Source organism: Nycticebus coucang, chromosome 7, assembly GCF_027406575.1.
Source record: "Nycticebus coucang isolate mNycCou1 chromosome 7, mNycCou1.pri, whole genome shotgun sequence".
NCBI classification, from domain to species: domain Eukaryota; kingdom Metazoa; phylum Chordata; class Mammalia; order Primates; family Lorisidae; genus Nycticebus; species Nycticebus coucang.
Window position 1 is genome coordinate 34149484 of NC_069786.1, and position 22985 is coordinate 34172468.

Sequence of the window (22985 nt, forward strand, 5' to 3'; positions counted from 1 at the left end):
AATCTGGAATTGGGGAGATATGTTCAGCTGGAGATGTAAATTTAGAAACATTCGTATTTGGATGATATTTTATAAGACATGTATTTGGGTGAAATCATGTATGCAGTGGGTCTCCACCTTGGTCACATATGTAAAACATCTGGAAAGCTTTAAGTAATATGGATACCCTGATTCAGGATAGTAAAATCAAAATCTTTGTAGATCATGTATGGGAAAACACATTTTATAAAAGCTATTGAAGTCATTCTAATGTGCAAGTTGTACAGGAATCATGGACTTAAGAAATAAGTATTATAGAAAAAAAAAGATATGAGGACAGAGTTGTCAGTCACTCTACTGTTTAAAATTGGAGATAAAAATTGTAGTACCAGATGCATTTCTTATAACCAATTTAGATTACAAGAGAATTAATGTAAACACCAAAGCATGCTGTCAAACAGGATCCTGGCTGTTGCGTTTACTTACAATACTGGCATCTGTCTCCTGTGTATTCAGCCTGGCAGTGGCAGTGAGGCTGGTTCCCAGCAGTAACAATGCAGGTACCTCCATTTTGACAAAAATCTTCACAGACTGTCTTGCCACAGTTTGGCCCAGTGAACCCCAGTGCACAGGTACATGTGGGTCTTCCTATTAGAAAAAAGATAGATAAACGCAAATTATTAGACTGAAACAGTTTAGTTTTATGGAATTCTCATGGGATAAGAATTGTGAAGCAAGTTTTCTGTCAAGGTCTGTGTCCATGATTTTATTTCATAATTTGGGGCAGTAACATGATCTTTTTGGGTCTCAGTTGTTCTACATATCCAAGAAAGCCTAGATTAAAAGATATCTAAGTTATAATTAGGTGAAATTTTATGAACAAATTATACACATTTATTACATGCTTAAAGTGTTTATATTATTCTTTGTTCTTCTTTTTCACGTTCATTTTGCCTTACCAATTATTTTTGCTCTACTCATAGTGGTAATCCAGATTGTGTTTTCATCAGTACATAAAATAGAAGACAATTTTAGCTCAAGTATTCAATCACTATCTATCAAACAACAGCTGAATGTACACAAAGCATTAGCCTATATGTATTCTAAGTAAATTTTTAAATAAGTTTAAAGTAGGCATGCCATCTATGTGATTAGATTTCTTAACTTAAACTACTTTTTATTTAAATACATATACTGTGTTTACTATATATGCACTTACTAAGTCTTATGTTGTCTAATTTTAACATTTTTATTCATGATAAAGGGGGTACTACTTCTTGTCTAGTAAATAACAAAATGATTTAGAAGTTTAATCTGAACAGCAAAGAATAGCTAATGTGACAGATCATCTTTGATTATTTTTATTTGTTCTGTGGGAACTAACATTAGAGAGAAAGGTGAGCAATTCTCTAAGAGGCTTTGAACATAACACAGTTAACTGTTGTATTAGGAGTAAGTTTCTCTAACTGCTCAGGCTGAAGAAGGACTGAGAAGAAAATGGAGTATATAACTAGCTCCATAGGAGAGGAGAGGAGAACAAAACAGAACTAATGGCTATCATTTAAATGGGAAAAGAATGAGCTTTAAAAGGTTGCAATAATGTAAAAACACAACATGAAAGAGAATAAGAAAGAAATTCCATTATAGATTGCCATTAACTAGGACTCAGGCAGTTGCACTCAGTTGGTTAGCATTAGAGAATATCATGAAAGCAAAAGTGTTATATGGTTAGAAAGATTCATGGATGTAAGTCTTACTAAGAAGTGAGAAAATGATATAATTTTTCTCTATTATAATAGATCCTCCATTGAAAGACAAGTTTAAATTCTTTGATAAGCATTCTTCAATGAATAATTTTAAATAAAACCCACCTGCATTTCCAAGAAAATAAAGAAATTGAGGCTCTATATTTATTTCATAATTAATTATACTTTGAAATGACACTACATACTCAAGAATGCCAGGAACTATTGTTCTAAGTGAGCAAAGTAGTATTTTTTTTAAATGGTAAGTAACATTTGAAACCTATCATTTATGAATGTTATTAGTTTGGGGACAGATAAATGACTATGAATAGCCTGAAAAACAAAGTAAATTCTACATATATTAAAATTTGAGTAAACTTATATTTTCTGTTGCCAGAAAATGCTTACTAACTTTTAGCTAGATATTTTTCTAAAATGGCAATAAATTTTTCTAGTTGTTGACCTAGAAACAAAAATGCCTTTGCTAGCACATTAGGTGAAAAAAAATAAAGATATAAGCAAGAGAACAAACAGTGGTAAGTAGAGGAAGAGGTTGATGCTTTGGGGAACATGATTACTGAAAAAAACAAGAGCTCAGAACAACAGAAGGAATGGTTCTTTTTCAATTAGAGTCCATGACTAACTCACAGAGAAGTAGAACAAGTACACAATACAAATTAGCATGGGATGAACATGAAATGATCCATGCACAAAGTACAGAAGAAATCAAAGTTCCTTGGAACAATCAGAAAAAGTGTCACATGGAGGTGGGATGTGAACACTGTGGATCCACAGTTTTCTAAATTACTTTAGACTTTTTCTTTTCTTTCCTTTCTTTTTTTTTTTTAGTTGGGAGTGAAAAAAGGAAAGTGATAGAAGTTTGAAAGAAACAAACACTACTTGCAAATTCCTCTGTACCAGTCAACTGGAGAAATGACACTGTTTTTAGTACTTTTATTTTACTTACAGCTGTCATGAAACTACAGCAAAGTGACCTAGTTGTCCCTAGCTAGTATGTGCCTTAGATCATTCAGATTCCAGCTGAATTATTTTCCAAAGCTCTTTTTTCTCTTCCTTTGAAGAGAAGATTTCTTTTTGACAAGTAGAACTCTTCATATTCAGGGGAATGTTATCTAACTGAAAGTGTATGTTGATACTGCACAGCTTTTGTTTGCTGATGGGAAATGAACTATCTGCTGCAGAATTATATAATAGGCTCCATCTAATATTTGCCAGAGTCTCTCTGGAGGCACCCTAACAAGTTGCATTGGATTCATTTATAAAGATTTTTGAGGTAGCAGATTTGGTTTTGATATTTGTTGGGCAAACAGCCCTATTATGATGACTGTGGCATAGATTTGAGGGAGTGATGCATCCAGGGAGCTGGAGACTTAACAGCTTATTAGGATAGACCAATCTGAAAGAGTACCAATTAACCTGAGGAAGGAGGAGGAGGAACTGTTTCCTGGCTCTAAATCAGTCTAGTTTCTACAGTGCCCTCAGTTCAGACAGTAAGAGTGTAGGTTTTCAGACTGCCTGGATTCATAGTCTACTTGTGTCAATTACTGGTTGTATGACCATGGCAAATATTACTTTTGTTTTTTTTCTTCAAATACAAAATAGTAATAATGAAAGTACCTACCACATGAAATTATATAGAAATCACATGAAATAAGTAAGATAACACATGCAAAGCATTTCTAACTTTAACAGACACCCAGGAAGTACACAGTTACCTTTTAGCTCTGATTACTGTTATTCTTTCTACTGAGTGAGATTCATCAGTTTTAGGTTTGATTTATTCTGCAATAGTGTCCATAAGGAAACTGTAACAGTTTAAGCAGATCATTCTTAAATTTTTATTAAATTACCTGTTTTATCTCCACATATATTTAAGATAAAATTACATTTGAATTTATTTTTATAGTAGTGATGGGATAGAGCTGGAATTCTTTATCAACTTTATGCTCAAACTATAACATTTTCTCAAACTTTGAGAGAGGAATCTTTCTTTTCTCTTTAGCTTTTAAACATTCTTAAGCCTACCTTTTAAAAAGAAAGAAGCATACAACACTAAACAAAAGAAAAAGCAAATCTAGTATTTGCCAAGTCAATCTGGACAACTCTAAATGATGAGATTTACATTGGAATCAGAAGATCTGCCCTCCCTAATGTGAGTGGGCATCATCCAATCCATTGAAGACCCAGAAAGAACAAAAAGGGTGAAAGAAAGGTGAATTCTCTTTCTTGAGCTGGGACATCCATCTTCTCTTTTCCTGGATGCTGGAGTTCCTGGCTCTTGAGCCCCTAGACTTGAAAGTTTACACCAGAATTTCCTCCTTTTCCTGTTACCATGTTGCTTAGATCTTTAGCTTCAAACTGGGAGTTACATCATTGGATCCCCTAGTTCTCAAACCTTAGGACTGAATTACATGACCACCTTCCTGGTTCTCCGTCTTGTAGACAGCATATCAAGGGATTTCAGCCAATGCCCGTAATAAATATCTATCTATCTATCTATCTATCTATCTATCTATCTATCTATCTATCTATCTATCTATCTATCTATCTATCTATCTACCTACCTATCTATCCAATCAATAGTCTATGTTCCATAGTTGACCACCTCCCTACATCGACCACTTCCTTAAGTTGACCTAATTTTCACAGAATGGACAGGCACCACATGCACAAGGCCTAGTTCCTATGTATTGACCATCTCTATATGTTTACCAGTTTGTCACAGTCCCTTGGGCGATCAATTTGCAGAGGTTCTACGTAGTAGATACATGCATATCTATATACCTTTATGGTTCTTTTTCTCTGGTTGATTCTAATACATATGCATATAATATATGGAGCTTAATTAATTCCATCTATTTATACTGTTTCTGTTCATAAATAGAAACTAGTGACACATATATTCTGAAGTTTTCAATCAAATATTCACACGACAAAGTAATAACAAACTATAGACCTAGAAAGCCAATAACAGCTAAAGTCAAATATGATGAAGATGTAACTAAAAATTGTTAATCATCTATAAGCAATAATAAATATTATTTTATTTATTTATTTATTTTTTATTAAATCATAGCTGTGTACATTGATATGATCATGGGGCACCATACACTAGCTTCATAGACTGTTTGACACATTTTCATCACAATGGTTAACATAGCCTTCCTGGTATTATCTCAGTTACTATGCCAAGACATTTACATTCCACATTTACCAAGTTTCGCATATACCCCTGTAAGATGCACCGCAGGTGTAATCCCATCAATCCCCATCCCTCTACCCACCACCCTCCTTCCTCTCCTCCCTTTCCCCCTTCCCCCGATTCTTTCGTTGTAACTGGGTTATAGCTTTCATGTGAAAGCCCCAAATTAGTTTCATAGTAGGGCTGAGTACATTGGATACTTTTTCTTCCATTCTTGAGATACTTTACTAAGAAGAATATGTTAAAGCTCCATCCATGTAAACATGAAAGAGGTAAAGTCTCCATCTTTTTTTAAGGCTGCATAATATTCCATGGTGTACATATACCACAATTTATTAATCCATTCGTGGATCGATGGGCACTTGGGCTTTTTCCATGACTTAGCAATTATGAATAGGGCTGTAATAAACATTCTGGTACAAATATCTTTGTTGTGATGTGATTTTTGGTCTTCTAGGTATATGCCCAGCAGAGGAACTACAGGATTGAATGGCAGATCTATTTTTAGATCTCTAAGTGTTCTCCATATCTCTTACCAAAAGGAATGTATTAATTTGCATTCCCACCAGCAGTGCAGAAGTGTTGCCTTTTCTCCACATCCACGCCAACATCTCTGGTCTTGAGATTTTGTGATATAGGCTAGTCTCATTGGAGTTAGATGATATCTCAAAGTAGTTTTGATTTGCATTTCTCTGATGGTTAAAGATGATGAGCATTTTTTCATATGTCTGAAGGCCGTGCACCTGTCTTCTTCAGAGAAGTTTCTCTTCAAATCCCTTGCCCAGCCTGCGATGGGATCCCTTGTTTTTTTCCTGCTAATGCGTTTGAGTTCTCTGTGGATTCTGGTTATTAAACCTTTGTCGGAGAAATAAGCTGCAAATATCTTCTCCCATTCTGAGGGCTGTCTGCTTGCTTTACTTACTGTGTTCTTGGCTGTGCAGAAGCTTTTTAGTTTGATCAAGTCCCAGTAGTGTATTTTTGAAGCTGCTTCAATTGCCCGGGGGGTTCTCCTCATAAAATACTCGCCCATCCCGATTTCTTCAAGGGTTTTCCCTGCACTCTCCTCTAGTATTTTTATACTTTCATGTCTTAAGTTTAAATCTTAATCCAATGAGAGTCTATCTTAGTTAATGGTGAAAAGTGTGGGTCCAATTTCAGTCTTCTGCAGGTTGCCAGCCAGTTCACCCAGCACCATTTGTTAAATAGGGAATCTTTTCCCCACCGAATGTTTTTAATTGGCTTGTCAAAGATCAAATAATGGTAAGTAGCTGGATTCATCTCTTGGTTCTCTATTCTGTTGCAGACTTCTACTTCTCTGTTTTTGTGCCAATACCATGCTGTTTTGATCACTATCGATTTGTAGTAAAGTCTGAGGTCTGGTAGCGTGATTCCTCCTGCTTTGTTTTTATTTCTGAGTAATGTCTTGGCTATTCGAGGTTTTTTCTGATTCCATATAAAATGAAGTATTATTTTTTCAAGATCTTTAAAGTATGACAGCGGAACTTTAATAGAGATTGTGTTGAAATTATGTATTGCTTTGAGTAGTATAGACATCTTAACAATGTTGATTCTTCCCAGCCATGAGTATGGTATGTTTTTCCATTTGTTAACATTTTCAGCTATTTCTTTTCTTAGAGTTTCATAGTTCTCTTTATAGAGATCTTTCACGTTTTTTGTTAGGTAAATTCCCAAATATTTCATCTTCTTTGGCACTACTGTGAATGGGATAGAGTCCTTAACTGCTTTTTCAACTTGACTATTGTTGTTGTTATAAAGGCTACCGATTTATGAATGTTGATTTTGTAGCCTGATACGCTGCTGTATTCCTTGATCACTTCTAGGAGTTTTGTAGTAGAGTTCCTAGTGTTTTCCAGATATACAATCATATCATCTGCGAAAAGTGAAATTTGATCTCTTCTGACCCTATATGGATACCCTTGATTGCCTTTTCTTCCCTAATTGCGGTGGCTAAAACTTCCATTACAATGTTAAAGAGCAATGGAGACAATGGGCAGCCTTGTCTGGTTCCTGATCTGAGTGGAAATGATTCCAATTTAACTCCATTCAATATGATATTGGCTGTGGGTTTGCTGTAGACGGCCTCTATCAATTTAAGAAATGCCCCTTCTATACCAATTTTCTTAAGTATTCTGATCATGAAGGGATGCTGGATATTGTCAAAAGCTTTTTCTGTGTCGATTGAGAGAATCATATGGTCTTTGTTTATTACTTTGTTTACATGCTGAATTACATTTATAGATTTACGTATATTGAACCAGCCTTGAGACCCTGGAATAAAGCTGACTTGGTCATGATGTATAATTTGTTTGATGTGTTGCTGGATTCTGTTTGTTAGAATCTTGTTGAATATTTTTGCATCTATATTCATTAGTGATATTGGTCTATAATTTTCTTTTCTTGTAGGGTCTTTTCCTGGTTTGGGGATCAGGGTGATGTCCGCTTCATTAAACGTGTTGGGTAGTCTTCCTTCTTTTTCTACCTTTTGGAACAGGTTGAGTAATATAGGTACTAATTCCTCTTTAAAGGTTTGGTAGAATTCTGATGTGAAACCATTTGGTCCCGGGCTTTTCTTTTTAGGGAGGTTTTGTATAGTTGATGCTATTTCCGAACTTGATATGGGCCTGTTCAGTATTTCCACTTGATGCTGGCTAAGACATGGAAGGTGACGTGCTTCTAAGTATTGGTCAATTTCCTTCAGATTTTCATATTTCTGAGAATAAAATTTCTTGTAATATACATTAAGGATTTTTTTGATTTCTGAGGAGTCTGTTGTTATGTCGTCTTTGTCATTTCTGATTGATGAGATTAGAGATTTTACTCCTTTATTCTGATTAGGTTGGCCAGAGGTTTATCTATTTTATTGACCTTTTCAAAAAACCAGCTTTTTGATTTATTGATCTGTTGTATTATTCTTTTGTTTTCAATTTCATTTAATTCTGCTCTAATTTGGGTTATTTCTTTTCTTCTACTGGGTTTGGGGTTGGAATGTTCTTCCTTTTCCAGTTGCTTGAGATGTCCCATTAAGTTGTTAACTTCCTCTCTTTCCGTTCTCTTGAGGAAGGCTTGCAGTGCTATAAATTTCCCTCTTAGAACTGCCTTTGCGTTGTCCCAGAGGTTCTGATAGTTTGTGTCTTCATTGTCATTTTGTTCCAAAAAATTGGCAATTTCTTTCTTAATCTCTGATCCAGCTATCATTCAGCATAGGGTTATTTAACTTCCATGTTTTTGTATGAGTATGCAGATTCCTGTTGTTACTCATCTCAAGTTTTATTCCATGGTGGTCAGAGAAGATGCAAGGAATAATTTCTATTCCTTTAAATTGACTGAGGTTAGATTTGTAACCTAAGATGTGGTCGATTTTGGAGTAAGTTCCGTGGGCTGATGAGAGGTATGTGTATTCAGTTTTGTTGGGATGAAATGTTCTGTAGATGTTTGCTAAATCTAAATATTGGATAGTTAGATTTAAATCTAAAATTTCTTTGCTCAGCTTCTTGTTGGAGGATTGATCCAACACTGCCAAAGGAGTGTTGAAATCTCCGACGATTATGGAGCTGGTGGAAATCAAGTTGCTCATGTCTGTTAGAGTTTCTCTTATAAATAGAGGTGCATTCTGGTTGGGTGCATAGATATTAATAATTGAAATCTCATCATATTGAGTATTACCCTTAACAAATATGAAGTGACCATTCTTGTCCTTCCTTACTTTTGTTGGTTTAAAGCCTCTTGTATCTGCAAATAAAATTGCAACACCTGCTTTTTTCTGATTACCATTTGCCTGAAATATGGATGACCATCCTTTCATCCTGAGTCTGTATTTGTCTTTTAAGTGAAGATGTGACTCTTGTATGCAACAGATATCTGGCCTGAGTTTTTGTAACTAGGCAGCTAACCTATGCCTCTTTAGAGAACAGTTTAAGTCGTTCACATTAATGGAGAATATTGATAAGTCTGGTGGAATTTTGGGTATTGAGTTTTTCAAAGGTCCAGTGGACATTTTTAATCCTTTCGCCAGTGTGGAAGTTGTAGTTTGATCTGAAGTTTCTGAGTGAGTTTATTTTTGAGGTATAGGATTGGGTTGGTCATTGTGGAGGATAGGTCTGAGAATATCCTGAAGAGCTGGTTTGCTTATGGGAAATTTCTTCAACATATGAATGTCATTAAAGTATTTAATTTCTCCATCATAAATGAAACTCAGTTTAGCTGGATACAAGATCCGGGGTTGAAAGTTATTTTGGTTTAGGAGATTTAAAGTTGATGATCACCCTCTTCTGGCTTGAAAAGTTTCAGCAGAGAGATCTGCAGTTATTCTTATATTCTTCCCTTTGTATGTAATGGTTTTCTTTCGCCGGCTCTTGGAGAATCTTCTCCTTCATATTAACTTTAGTGAAGCTAATTATGATATGCCTGGGGGATGACTTATTGGGGTTGAGTCATGCTGGGGTTCTGAAGCTGTCTTCTATCTGAATTTCAGAATCTCTAGGCATGTCTGGAAAATTTTCTTTCATAATTTCATGCAGAAGGGCCTCTGTGCCCATTGAGGCCACTACATCATTTTCAGAAATTGCAGTTATTCATATATTAGTCTTCTTTGAATTATCCCAGAGTTCTCTGATGGAATGATCCATTTTTGCTCTCCATTTCTCTTCCTGTTTGAGAGTTTGGGAGTATTCAAAGGCTTTATCTTCTATGTCAGAAATCCTTTCTTCTGCTTGCTCTGTTCTGTTGCTGAGGGATTCTACTGTATTTTTCATATCTTTGAGAGCTGTAAATTCTTGCTTCAGTGCATCAAAATCTTTGGTGGTTTTGTCTTTAAGTTCATTAAATTCTTGAGACAACTTTTGATTTCTCCTTGAATTCCTAATTCCATTTTATTAATCTTGTCTGCAATCCAAATTCTGAATTCGATTTCTGACATCTCAGCCAGTTGTTTATGAATGGGATCTTCAATTACATCTGCCGTATCTTTTCTTGGGGGGTTGATCTAGTCTGGTTATTCATGTTACCAGAGTTTTTCTGCTGATTCCATCCCATGGTTATTTTACTCTCTTTGATTTTTCCCCTGGGGCTTTATTGAGGGCCCCTACAGTGTTGTGGCTTGTCTTGTGTGGTGGGGCTAAGTGGTTCTGTCTTGTTTTCAGTGGTTTCTGTTCGACCGTAGTGTAACATTACTCTGGGTTGAAGTCTCAGTTGTGTGGAAAAGCCAGCAATTAAGTCACCCTGCCCGCCCACCTCTGGCAGCAATTAGAAAAGGAAAATCAAACCTTCCTACAACCGCACACCCAGGGCACCACCTGAAAAGTCTTCAGTCTATTGGTTCAGTTCAAAAGGTCCAAATCAATTGTCTCAATCGGCAGGCACCTGTCTCGGGTGGGAGAGTTCAAGAGATCTCTGGGAACTGGATCACAGCGGTCTGGTGACTACTCTGATATGGCTTACTCCAGTGCTGCGTGGAGTCAGGAGGAGCCACCTAGCAAATAGATTAGTCTGGGAAGGTTGATGTCTCCTTCCCCACTTTGCCCCTCCATCGGACCCAGTCACTGGTATCTCTGCAGATGGCTGACCCAGTTGCCTGTAGTGAACAGATACACCAGGGGTTTGCCCCTGCCTGAATCCCAAGGAAATCTGTCAGGCCTCTGCAGTCTGCCGCTATCTAGCAGGAGGAGGTGAGGCCTGACATCCTTGGGTGCTTGATGCAGGTGGGGGGGGGAGGTGTTCACTCAGGCTTATCCCTGCCCCTGACTGATGTTGCTAACAGAACAGAACAGACAACTTTGCAGGATTCTGTCTCTGTTTCTGCTAAAATCGCCTGGAGAAGATAGGCTGTTCTGAGTTCAAATGTCTTTGCTGCTGGAGGTTTGTGTCCAATTACCTCTCTGAGTCGGCCCTGCCCTGGAAGCTTCCCAGGCCTGTGAGCAGTGTCAGGCAAATTCTTTACTCACTGGTGGCCTCCTCTGGTTGTCTAGGGAGACAGGGGTTGTGGCTTCAGAATATCCAGAAGTGAGCCATTTTTCTTTTGTTTGTGTCCTTGTGGTTGCAGCTTGCCTCAGCGGTGTTGATGTGCGTTCTTCAACCTTCTCTCTTGTTAAATCCACCAGGTTACTTACTAAATTTTTGTCCCTTAACTCTCAAATCCACCAGGTTACTTACTAAATTTTTGTCCCTTAACTCTCCTTCTGGACGGGAGCCTCTGTGGAAAGCTGGCTTCAGTCCACCATCTTATCTGTCCTTTTCTTTTCTTTGGATTTCCCTCAAATTACCCCTGGGCCCGGCTGGCGGGGATGTCAGGGTGCTCACGGACTGGGCGCTGGTGGCGGCGGTGGCAGCAGCAGCAGCAGGAGGAGCAGAAAGAGGAGCAGGACTGGCTGAGCGGCACCTCCTTCCCAGCCCACAGCGTGCACTGGCTCCTCGGGGGACCGCTGGCAGGCACCAAGATGCAAGGTGAGGCAGCGACACCAGCAAAGCGGCTGCGCGGGGCCGGGCTCAATCCCCAATAATAAATAATATTAAGGAATCTTCTTTCACATAAACATTGCATTGCTCATAAGAAAAGCAGACATGTCTTGGAATCTCTTAGAGTTCTTTAAATTTTGCTTATATCAAATGCCCTTTACATAGCAAAATTGGTCTCAGTAAAAATGGCTGATTCTAAAATATCTCATAATTAATATTTAAGAGAACTAAAAGAATTTAATGCAGTGGTTAAATCATTTGTTTTTGGTATTAGGCAGATCTGGGAATAAAATTTTGTTTGATATTTACATAGTGTGGTAGAAAACTAGATTTCTCCTCTGCCTTTCATTCTGTGAATGGTGATAGAAATGTCAGGTAAAATGCACGTCACAATGCCTGCAAATAGCAAGTACTCAATAATTAGTGGTGTTCTAATTTGTAGAAGTCTTGGCATATTATTGCTACTATTATTAAATAAATTATCCATGCCTAGGTTATTATTGAAACATCACTTTGCTAAGAAGCTTCATGTGGAATCCTGATGCTCATTTTATTTACCATATTTATTCTTTTGAACATAATCATGCTCATAGCTAATCACATATCAATTTAAAATAATATATTTTTAAACGCATAATGATATAATTTTCTATTGTATGGATAAGTAATTAAAAGGGTATTATAATAATTTATCTTTAATCCCATTAAATGATTATTAAATGATATGATTTGGTTACAGTTTATCTCTAGATAAACAGACCTATTTAACTATGTATCACCTTTAGTTAGATAGCCATACTCATCTATTTCTCTCAGAAGAACATCTAATGCTGATTTTCAGTGATACTAAGTATTAGATAATGAGTTGGTGCATTAACTTTGGAATAATCTAAGTTCTCAGATTCAAGTTCTATTACTTAACCACTCTAGTGCATATCTGAAAAATACCACAATGTATAGAGTAATTAAAATCAAGTAATATATCTAAGGAATTTACCAATGTTCTTGCTATTTTATTTTACTGTGTTTTATTTTATTTTGTTTTAGAGACAGGGTCTCACTCTGCTGCTCAGGCTGGGAATGCAATGGTACAATCACAGCCTGCTGATAACCCTGTAACCCCTCTAACTTTTGGTCTCAGGTGATTTTCCCACCTCAACCTCCTGACTAGCTAGGACTGTGGGCATGTGCCACCATGCCTGGTTAAGGCACTTAGTAAGCATTCAAAATACACCAATTGCTATACTAAAAATAACAATAGTAATGTTTATTACTGTGTCTAATATAGAATATACTACCTATTTGCCAATAATTTCAAAGTAAATTTGCTGAGTAGCTGTTTATACATAAAATATCAAGCAATATTGCTCCCCATTTTCTGAAAATAAACATATCATATTATTATTTGGTAAACCATTTTTAAGCCTATTATAGAAATGCTGCTCATTGACGTGTTTTAATCAATACTGAAAGACAAAGTAGGCAAAGTAACCTCTTTCAATATTAACTCAATATTGGGTAAGTATATTACCACTTATTTTTTCTCTAAATACACAATTCTTGAAAACGTGTAGTTGATTGCCACAAAGGAATGCTAGTGAAAGCAATTCCTTTTGAACTTCTTATGAGGCAGTGACTCTGCTCATTTGTTTATGTGAGGTAGACACATGCTACTGAACATGATTATCTTTCTTTTAAGCAACGTTTTCAAGTTTATCTGCCATATTCATCTGTCAGTGTGAACCATGCTGCTGATCCCACTTAACTTTGTACTTACTGAGACAGTCTGGTACTCTTAAAATTTTGTCTCGGCTTATGTCTTATACCTAACTAGTCTTATATGTACATAGTTATTAAATATTCTATCACTGTGGTTATGTTTATCACATAACATTAATATTTTAGATATTCACTATTTTATGTATTCACTATTTGAATTCAGGTTTTTATCCCTAATTTTCTAATACACATTATACATAACAATTATTGGATAATTTAGTCTGATAAATACATGGAGTGTAAGGAATAGTCACTTAAGTGACTCTTAAACTGCAGACCATATTTATAAATGTTTATAGTAATGCCCTATGAAAGTATTATCATATGTTTCATTGCCCTTACTCAAAATACCTTTACTATTAGTACATTAGACATATTATTGTCCCTTACTGTAGAATAGAAACAATAAACTGAGAGACAAATCATCATGGCATTATTCAGTAGTTACACAACTGCAATCCAAAAGCTAACCTCTTGTCCCCAAGACTGCTCTCCTTTGTGAAATCTGTCTTGATGTCAGAGTCAGATTCAGGTAATAAAAGTTCTGAATGCTTTAAAAAAATTGTTAGCTTTTTTGATAAGGAGAATTGATATTCCACTTTTCCACTTAATATAATGTTTTCCCAGATGTCAAGTGAGTGCTCATTTATAAATAATTTTAGCAAGTTGACTATAGCTGTCAGGTTTTCTTAAGTATCACAAAGATTACAGAGAACCATTCAGCAATGCCTGACAAAGAAAAAGAATTGTCGACTTTATCTAGCTCCCTCTCAGGTACTACTTAATATATTCTGACTTATTTCAAATTATAGGTTACAAAGTTCATTTTTAGCCAGCCTGGTAGATGTGAAACTCAAGCATTTTTGTTTTTTCTTTGAATATAAGAAATAAAGTATTTATTTGAATATAACATCAGCCTATATAGCCCTGAGACTGAATACTTTAGTACTGCTCTCACCATATGGTCCAAATGAACCAGTAACAGGGACTTACGATGAAACCAGCAGCAGAATTAGAGAAAATCTTACTTTCATAATCTCACAGGCATGTTGTGAGGATTCAAGGATGTAGAATAATGTCTGGCATATAATAAGCAGCCAGTATATATTAACCGTCATGATACTGATAATAATAATTTTTATTGTATTTATTTTAATTTTTGATAATAACAGCAATACATGTTAATTATAGGACATTTGGAAAATAGAGAGGTATAAAGAAGGATCTACTTCTTTATAGAGACATTTTTGCATCCATATTTTTCCCTAATGGGCTTATATAATGCAGTAGATCTATATCTTATTCTTTGTATTTTTAAAATGTAACATGACTATTTTATATATTATTAAATATTCTATCACTGTGGTTATGTTTATCACATAACATTAATATTTTAGATATTTAAAAAGAGATCATCGTTGTTCTTGGGAACAGAAAGGAATGAGATGAGGGAGGCGGAGCAAGATGGCAGCCGAGTAACAGCTTCCTTGCATCTGGGCACCGTGAGTCTGGGGTGATAGGACTCCAGGCATCTCTGGCTGGTGGGATCTGCCTATCATCACCCCTGAGAGGATACAGGGAGTCAGCAAGAGACTTCTGGACCCCAAGAGGAGGACTAAAACAGTGGAAAACCGGCAAGTGGTCGCGTGTGTTCAATCCATCTAAACCCGCCCGCAACTTCCACAGGCACGAGAATTTAAAGAGCAAGAGGAAGTGAAAGGAAAATTAGGGCAAGGAAACAGATAAAAGAAATCACTCATGAGGAAGAATCAGCACAAAACTCCAGGCAACATGAAGAACCAGTCCAGAACAATACCGCCAAGGGACCATGAGGTAGCTACTGCAGAGGATTCCACCTATACAGAAATGTTAGGAATGACAGAAAGGGAATTTAGAATACACATGTTGAAAACAATGAAAGAAACGATGGAAACAATGAAGGAAACTGCTAATAAAGTGGAAAATAACCAAAAGGAAATTCAAAAACAGAATCAAATAAGAGATGAACGATATGAAGAATATAAAAAGGATATAGCAGAGCTGAAGGAAATGAAACAGTCAATCAGGGAATTTAAAGATGCAATGGAAAGTATCAGCAACAGGTTAGACCATGCAGAAGAAAGAATTTCAGAGGTAGAAGACAAAGTTTTTGAGATAACTCAGATAGTAAAAGAGGCAGAAAAGAAGAGAGAGAAAGCAGAATGTTCAAAGTCAGAATTATGGGACTTTATGAAGCGTTCCAACATAAGAGTTATAGGAATTCCAGAAGGGGAAGAAGAATGCCCCAGAGGAATGGAAGCCATACTAGAGAATATTATAAAAGAAAATTTCCCAAATATCACCAAAGATTCTGACAAACTGCTTTCAGAGGGCTATCGGACCCCAGGTGGCCTCAACTCTAACCGAGCTTCTCCAAGACACATTGTGATGAACCTGTCCAAAGTCAAGACAAAAGAAAAGATTCTGCAAGCTGCCAGGAGTAAGCGCCAGTTGACCTACAGGGGCAAATCCATCAGAGTGACCGCAGACTTCTCTAATGAAACTTTCCAAGCAAGAAGACAATGGTCATCTACCTTTAATCTACTTAAACAGAACAATTTCCAGCCCAGAATTCTGTACCCTGCTAAGCTAAGCTTCAAAATTGACAGAGAAATCAAATCATTTACGGATATACAAACATTGAGGAAATTCGCCACAACAAGACCAGCTCTACAGGAAATACTTCAACCTGTTCTGCACACTGACCACCACAATGGATCAACAGCAAAGTAAGAACTCAGAAATTAAAGGACAGAACCAAACCTCCACACTGATGCAAAAGATAAAACTAAGCAATGGACTCTCACAAAATAAGATGAATAGAATACTACCACACTTATCAATTATCTCAATAAATGTTAATGGCTTGAATTCCCCACTGAAGAGACAGAGATTGGCTGACTGCATTAAAAAACACAAGCCATCCATTTGCTGTCTGCAAGAAACACACCTGGCTTCAAAAGACAAATTAAAGCTCCGAGTCAAGGGTTGGAAGACAATTTTTCAGGCAAATGGAATTCAGAAGAAAAGAGGAGTTGCAATCTTATTTTCAGATACATGTGGATTTAAAGCAACTAAAGTCAAAAAAGACAAAGATGGTCACTTTATATTGGTCAAGGGAAAAATACAACAAGAAGACGTTTCAATTCTATGCACCAAATTTAAATGCTCCCACATTCTTGAAACAGACCTTACTCAGTCTGAGCAATATGATATCTGATAATACCATTATAACAGGGGACCTTAACACTCCTCTTACAGAGCTGGACAGATCCTCTAAACAGAAACTAAACAAGGATATAAGAGACTTAAATGAGACCCTAGAACAACTGTGCTTGATAGATGCATATAGAACACTCCATCCCAAAGATAAAGAATATACATTCTTCTCATCACCCCATGGAACATTCTCCAAAATTGATCATATCCTGGGACACAAAACAAATATCAACAGAATCAAAAGAATTGAAATTTTACCTTGTATCTTCTCAGACCATAAGGCACTAAAGGTAGAACTCAATTCTAACAAAAATGCTCGACCCCACCCAAAGGCATGGAAATTAAACAATCTTCCGTTGAATAACAGATGGGTGCAGGAAGAAATAAAACAGGAAATCATTAACTTCCTTGAGCATAACAACAATGAAGACACAAGCTACCAAAACCTGTGGGATACTGCAAAAGTAGTTTGGAGAGGAAAATTCATCGCTTTAGATGCCTACATTCGAAAAACAGAAAGAGAGCACATCAACAATCTCACAAGAGATCTTATGGAATTGGAAAAAGAAGAACAATCTAAGCCTAAACTCAGTAGAAGAAAAGAAATATCCAAAATCAAATCAGAGATCAATGAAATTGAAAACAAAAGAATCATTCAGAAAATTAATGAAACAATGATTTGGTTTTTTGAAAAAATAAATCAAATAGATAAACCATTGGCCAGACTAACGAGGAACAGAAAAGTAAAATCTCTAGTAACCTAAATCAGAAATGATAAAGGGGAAATAACAACTGATTACACAGAGATTCAAGAGATCATCTCTGAATACTATCAGAAACTCTATGCCCAGAAATTTGACAATGTGAAAGAAATGGATCAATATTTGGAATCACACCCTCTCCCTAGGCTCAGCCAGGAAGAAATAGAGCTCCTGAACAGACCAATTTCAAGCACTGAGATCAAAGAAACAATAAAAAATCTTCCAACCAAAAAATGCCCTGGTCCAGATGGCTTCAGTCCAGAATTCTATCAAACCTTCAAGGAAGAGCGTATTCCTGTACTGCAGAAATTATTCCAAAAAATTGAGGAAGAAGGAATCTTCCCCAACACATTCTATGAAGCAAACATCACCCTGATACCAAAACCAGGAAAAGACCCAAACAAAAAGGAGAATTTCAGACCAATCTCACTCATGAATATAGACGCAAAAATTCTCAACAAAATCCTAGCCAAAAGATTACAGCTTATCATAAAAAAAGTCATTCATCATGATCAAGTAGGCTTCATCCCAGGGATGCAAGGCTGGTTTAACATACGCAAGTCTATAAACGTTATCCACCATATTAACAGAGGCAAAAATAAAGATCACATGATCCTCTCAATAGATGCAAAAAAAGCATTTGATAAAATGCCGCATCCTTTTCTAATTAGAACACTGAAGAGTATAGGCATAGGTGGCACATTTCTGAAACTGATTGAAGCTATCTATGACAAACCAATAGCCAATATTTTACTGAATGGAGTAAAACTGAAAGCTTTTCCTCTTAGAACTGGAACCAGACAAGGTTGTCCTCTGTCACCTTTACTATTCAACGTAGTGCTGGAAGTTCTAGCCAATTAGGTAAGACAAGGAAATAAAGGGAATCCAAATGGGAGCAGAGGAGGTCAAACTCTCCCTCTTTTCTGACAACATGATTTTATACTTATAGAACCCAAAGACTCAACCACAAGACTCCTAGAAGTCATGAAAAAATACAGTAATGTTTCAGGATATAAAATCAATGTCCACAAGTCAGTAGCCTTTGTGTACACCAATAACAGTCGAGATGAGAAGCTAATTAAGGACACAACTCCCTTCACCATAGTTTCAAAGAAAATGAAATACCTAGGAGTATACCTAACGAAGGAGGTGAAGGACCTCTATAAAGAAAACTATGAAATCCTCAGAAAGGAAATAGCAGAGGATATTAACAAATGGAAGAACATACCATGCTCATTGATGGGAAGAATCAACATTGTTAAAATGTCTATACTTCCCAAAGCAATCTACCTATTCAATGCCATTCCTATCAAAATACCAACATCGCGGGCAGCGCCTGTGGCTCAAGGAGTAGGGCGCCGGTCCCATATGCCAGAGGTGGCGGGTTCAAACCCAGCCCTGGCCAAAAAAAAAAAAAAAAAAAAAAAAAAAAAATACCAACATCGTACTTTCAAGATTTGGTAAAAATGATTTTGCATTTTGTATGGAACCGGAAAAAACCCCGTATAGCTAAGGCAGTTCTCTGTAACAAAAATAAAGCTGGGGGCATCAGCATCCCAGATTTTAGTCTGTACTACAAAACCATAGTGCTCAATGCAGCATGTTACTGGCACAAAAACAGAGACATAGACACTTGCAATCGAATTGAAAACCAAGAAATGAAACTAACATTTTACAACCACCTAATCTTTGATAAACCAAACAAGAACATACCTTGGGGGAAAGACTCCCTATTCAATAAATGCTGTTGGGAGAACTGGATGTCTACATGTAAAAGACTGAAACTGGACCCACACCTTTCCCCACTCACAAAAATTGATTCAAGATGGATAAAGACTTAAACTTAAGGCATGAAACAATAAAAATCCTCCAAGAAAGCATAGGAAAAACACTGGAAGATATTGGCCTGGGGAAAGACTTCATGAAGAAGACTTCCATGGCAATTGCAACAACAACAAAGATAAACAAATGGGACTTCATTAAACTGAAAAGCTTCCGTACAGCTAAGGAGACAATAACCAAAGCAAAGAGATAACCTACACAAGGGGAAAGGATATTTGCATATTTTGAATCAGACAAAAGCTTGATAACTAGGATCTATAGAGAACTCAAATTAATCCACATGAAAAAAGCCAACAATCCCTTATATCAATGGGCAAGAGACATGAATAGAACTTTCACTAAAGACGACAGACGAATGGCTAACAAACACATGAAAAAATGTTCATCATCTCTATATATTAGAGAAATGCAAATCAAAACAACCCTGAGATATCATCTAACCCCAGTGAGAATGGCCCACATCACAAAATCTCAAAACTGCAGATGCTGACGTGGATGTGGAGAGAAGGGAACACTTTTACACTGCTGGTGGGACTGCAAACTAGTACAACCTTTCTGGAAGGAAGTATGGAGAAACCTCAAAGCACTCAAGCTAGACCTCCCATTTGATCCTGCAATCCCATTACTGGGCATCTACCCAGAAGGAAAGAAATCCTTTTATCATAAGGACACTTGTACTAGACTGTTTATTGCAGCTCAATTTACAATCGCCAAAATGTGAAACAGCCTAAATGCCCACCAACCCAGGAATGGATTAACAAGCTGTGGTATATATATACCATGGAATACTATTCAGCCATTAAAAAAAATGGAGACTTTACATCCTTCATATTAACCTGGATGGACGTGGAAGACATTATTCTTAGTAAAGCATCACAAGAATGGAGAAGCATGAATCCTATGTACTCAATTTTGATATGAGGACAATTAATGACAATTAAGGTTATGGGGGAGGAAACAGAAAGAGGGTAGGAGGGAGGGTGGTGGGGCCTTGGTGTGTGTCACACTTTATGGGGGCAAGACATGATTGCAAGAGGGACTTTACCTAACAATTGCAATCAGTGTAACCTGGCTTATTGTACCCTCAATGAATCCCCAACAATAAAAAATAAATAAATAAATAAAAATAAAAGTGAAAAAAATATTTTAGATATTCACTATTTTATGTATTCACTATTTGAATTCAGGTTTTTATGTCTAATTTTATAATACACATTATATGTAACAATTATTGGATAATCTTACTTCCGACTTTTGTATTTATTTATTATTACATAATCTTTGGGATCTGTTTTTAAAAGTACCATTATTTAGTAAAATGAGGTTGACTTTTTTATACTCTTGCTGAGTATTTCAAATTATTTACTGCAATATATAAACCATTAACACTTTTTTCTGATAGTGATTTGAGAACGTTGGTCTCATTCATGTCTGATGTTTTAAAAATATCATTTTAAAAAAATCTACTTTCTGCTCCCCATATGTGTAAGAATTGTTTTTTACCATTTTCTCATCATACTTTATGTACTTTTTCTGCTTGATTTGTTTAAGTTATATATTCTTTTTTTTACATATTTGTTAAATTATATGGTCTATTTTGCGTTTTCAATGTTTAACATTATTCTGTTATAATTTTAAAAAGCAAGTTGAGTCAAATATTCAGCTTCTAGCACTTCCTAAATATATAATCAATGTCTATGTTAAGTGAGTAGAACATAAGCTTAAATTTTAAAAAGCCCTCATTTAAACAAAAAGGGAAAGACTAGCAAATATGAGCAGTTTTAATGTATCTTCTCCCTTTATCAAGATGTTAGGTTAATTGTGTCCTCTACATCCTAAGTACATATGTGACTTGAAAGACTTCAGTACATATATTTAACAATCAGTTTCATGATGATCTAAATGTATTAAAAGTTGTGGGTTAACTTGCTTTTAAGCAATTCTACCCTCTGATTTGGGGGCAGTTACCAGGACAGAAAACTCTCAAACGAATGAGAAGAAAATTTCTGTCCATCTATTCACCTCCCATTAAAAAGTCTTCTCCCACTGCAGAAAGAAGAGTCTAATGTGTTTTTTGTGGGGGGTGGGACGTTGTTGTTTGTTTGTTTCTTTGCTCCACAGGGGCTTCTTTCATCCTCCTGCTTCCTTACTGGGAACCAAATCTTCCCTGGCAAAGTCCACAGACATGGTGGCAGAAAGAGCTACAAAGAGAGTCTTTACTTTCTTCCTGTTGTATTAACTTAAAATATTCAATACAAATGTATGCTTACTATAAAAAATTGCACTCTCACCTCTTAAGATAGCTAGCTATACTTTTGTGTATTTTTAAACTTTTCAAAGTAAGATAAGCTTTTGTTTTGCATAACTCCAAACTTTAGGAGTAGAAGAAAATATTTGAGAATATCATTGCAAATTTACAAACCCTCTTGGCCTATTCCACTAAATCAACTATGTATGAAACCCTGATTTATTTTGATACAAATTTTACAAATCTATATAAGAGTAAGGAAACCTATAAGAGTAAGGAAAAGGCCTAATATCATGAATACATGTTATAAAGTAAATATTCATAAAAGTAACGATTAATTGCAAATATAGGTGTGCTAATTGAGTAAATGTCTTAATGCTATTCATGATGCATAAAAACTTTTATTAATTTCATAAATATTCTCCTATTTAAAAAAATAAAATAACTAATTAATACTGACTTTACTCTGATATCCATTCCGTTTCCAAAATTCCTAATGTGAATTTTATCTTAAATATATCCTATCTTTGTTGATATAATCAATGCCAAAATATTTCATTTTATAGTATTTTTATATATGAATATAGCTCATGTGTTTTATTTTTAGTGTTAATTATTACAAAAAAAAAAAAACACTTAAGAATGAGGGAACTCATTCGTACATGAAAAATTTTAATTGTGCCTCACAGATGTGTACTTTTAATTAACTGGTGACATTTCCTTTGTTCAATTATTATTGTTCTATACAACTGTCATAAACTTATAAATTTAATTAAGGCTACCACAAACCCTACTTATATAGTGTCCACCTAGGAATTTGCCAAAAGGCTTAATTGTAAGTAAACCAACAATAAATAAACCCATGAATTCCCCACTGGGATTTGTTTAACAAATTAACATTTGTGTGGAGATAATGAGGTTTCACAGTCCATAGTACCAAACAATCTTTTTATAAAACCACATTTTAAAAGTGAAAAATGCTTTGTAAAGGACTTAATTAAATATCATATTATTAATTATTAGATGCTATAAAACAATAAACTGCATGGCTGTATCTCAGGTTGATTATGTATGAGAGATCATTAGTAGTACTAACTTAAAATATAATTTTTCCTGAATGTATTATTTATACAAAGCAAGATTTAACAATTTGCATGCATAGATAAAGTTAAAATATAGATTTTTTTTTAAGAATGCAGCAAGGTCTAGACAAATGATCTGAACAAAATTTTAAAAATTATGTGGTATCTATATGTAATTCAGAATATATTAAGAGGCCAGCAATTTCACTGTTTTGTGAAGATTTGCCCCTGTGGATACATTACAGTTTCAATAGATTGCCACAGCTTGATATTTCAAATGGTTTAGTTGTCCTAAATATTTCTCAATATAAATACCTTAATAAGAAAATTAAGTTACTGACAAAATAATAAAATAATAAAATTTCTGGCATGAGAAAATCGTCCCTAAAGGAGATTCTATTTGTGATACTAAAATATGATCACATTAACATTTTGTGAACATTGATTCTCATTTACATATTCAGTAAAGGACCCAGTATCAAACTCTTCCTGTAGCAGTAGAATATACGTTACTGCATAGACTAGCTTCCCTTCAGTAGAATAAAAATATGAGGTAAGACTCCTAGTGCCCTTTATATTTCAATCAACCTCCTGACT

At 35.7% G+C, this 22985-nt stretch overlaps 1 protein-coding gene across 1 annotated transcript in view; it reads right to left on the minus strand.

Annotated features, from left to right (window-relative positions):
- LRP1B (LDL receptor related protein 1B) overlaps positions 1-22985 on the minus strand; it is a 2318354-nt gene that overhangs the window by 85970 nt on the left and 2209399 nt on the right. The window contains exon 84 of the mRNA XM_053597274.1: positions 466-627. Within this exon, the coding sequence (XP_053453249.1) occupies positions 466-627 (162 nt within the window). The remainder of the gene's footprint in view (positions 1-465; positions 628-22985) is intronic.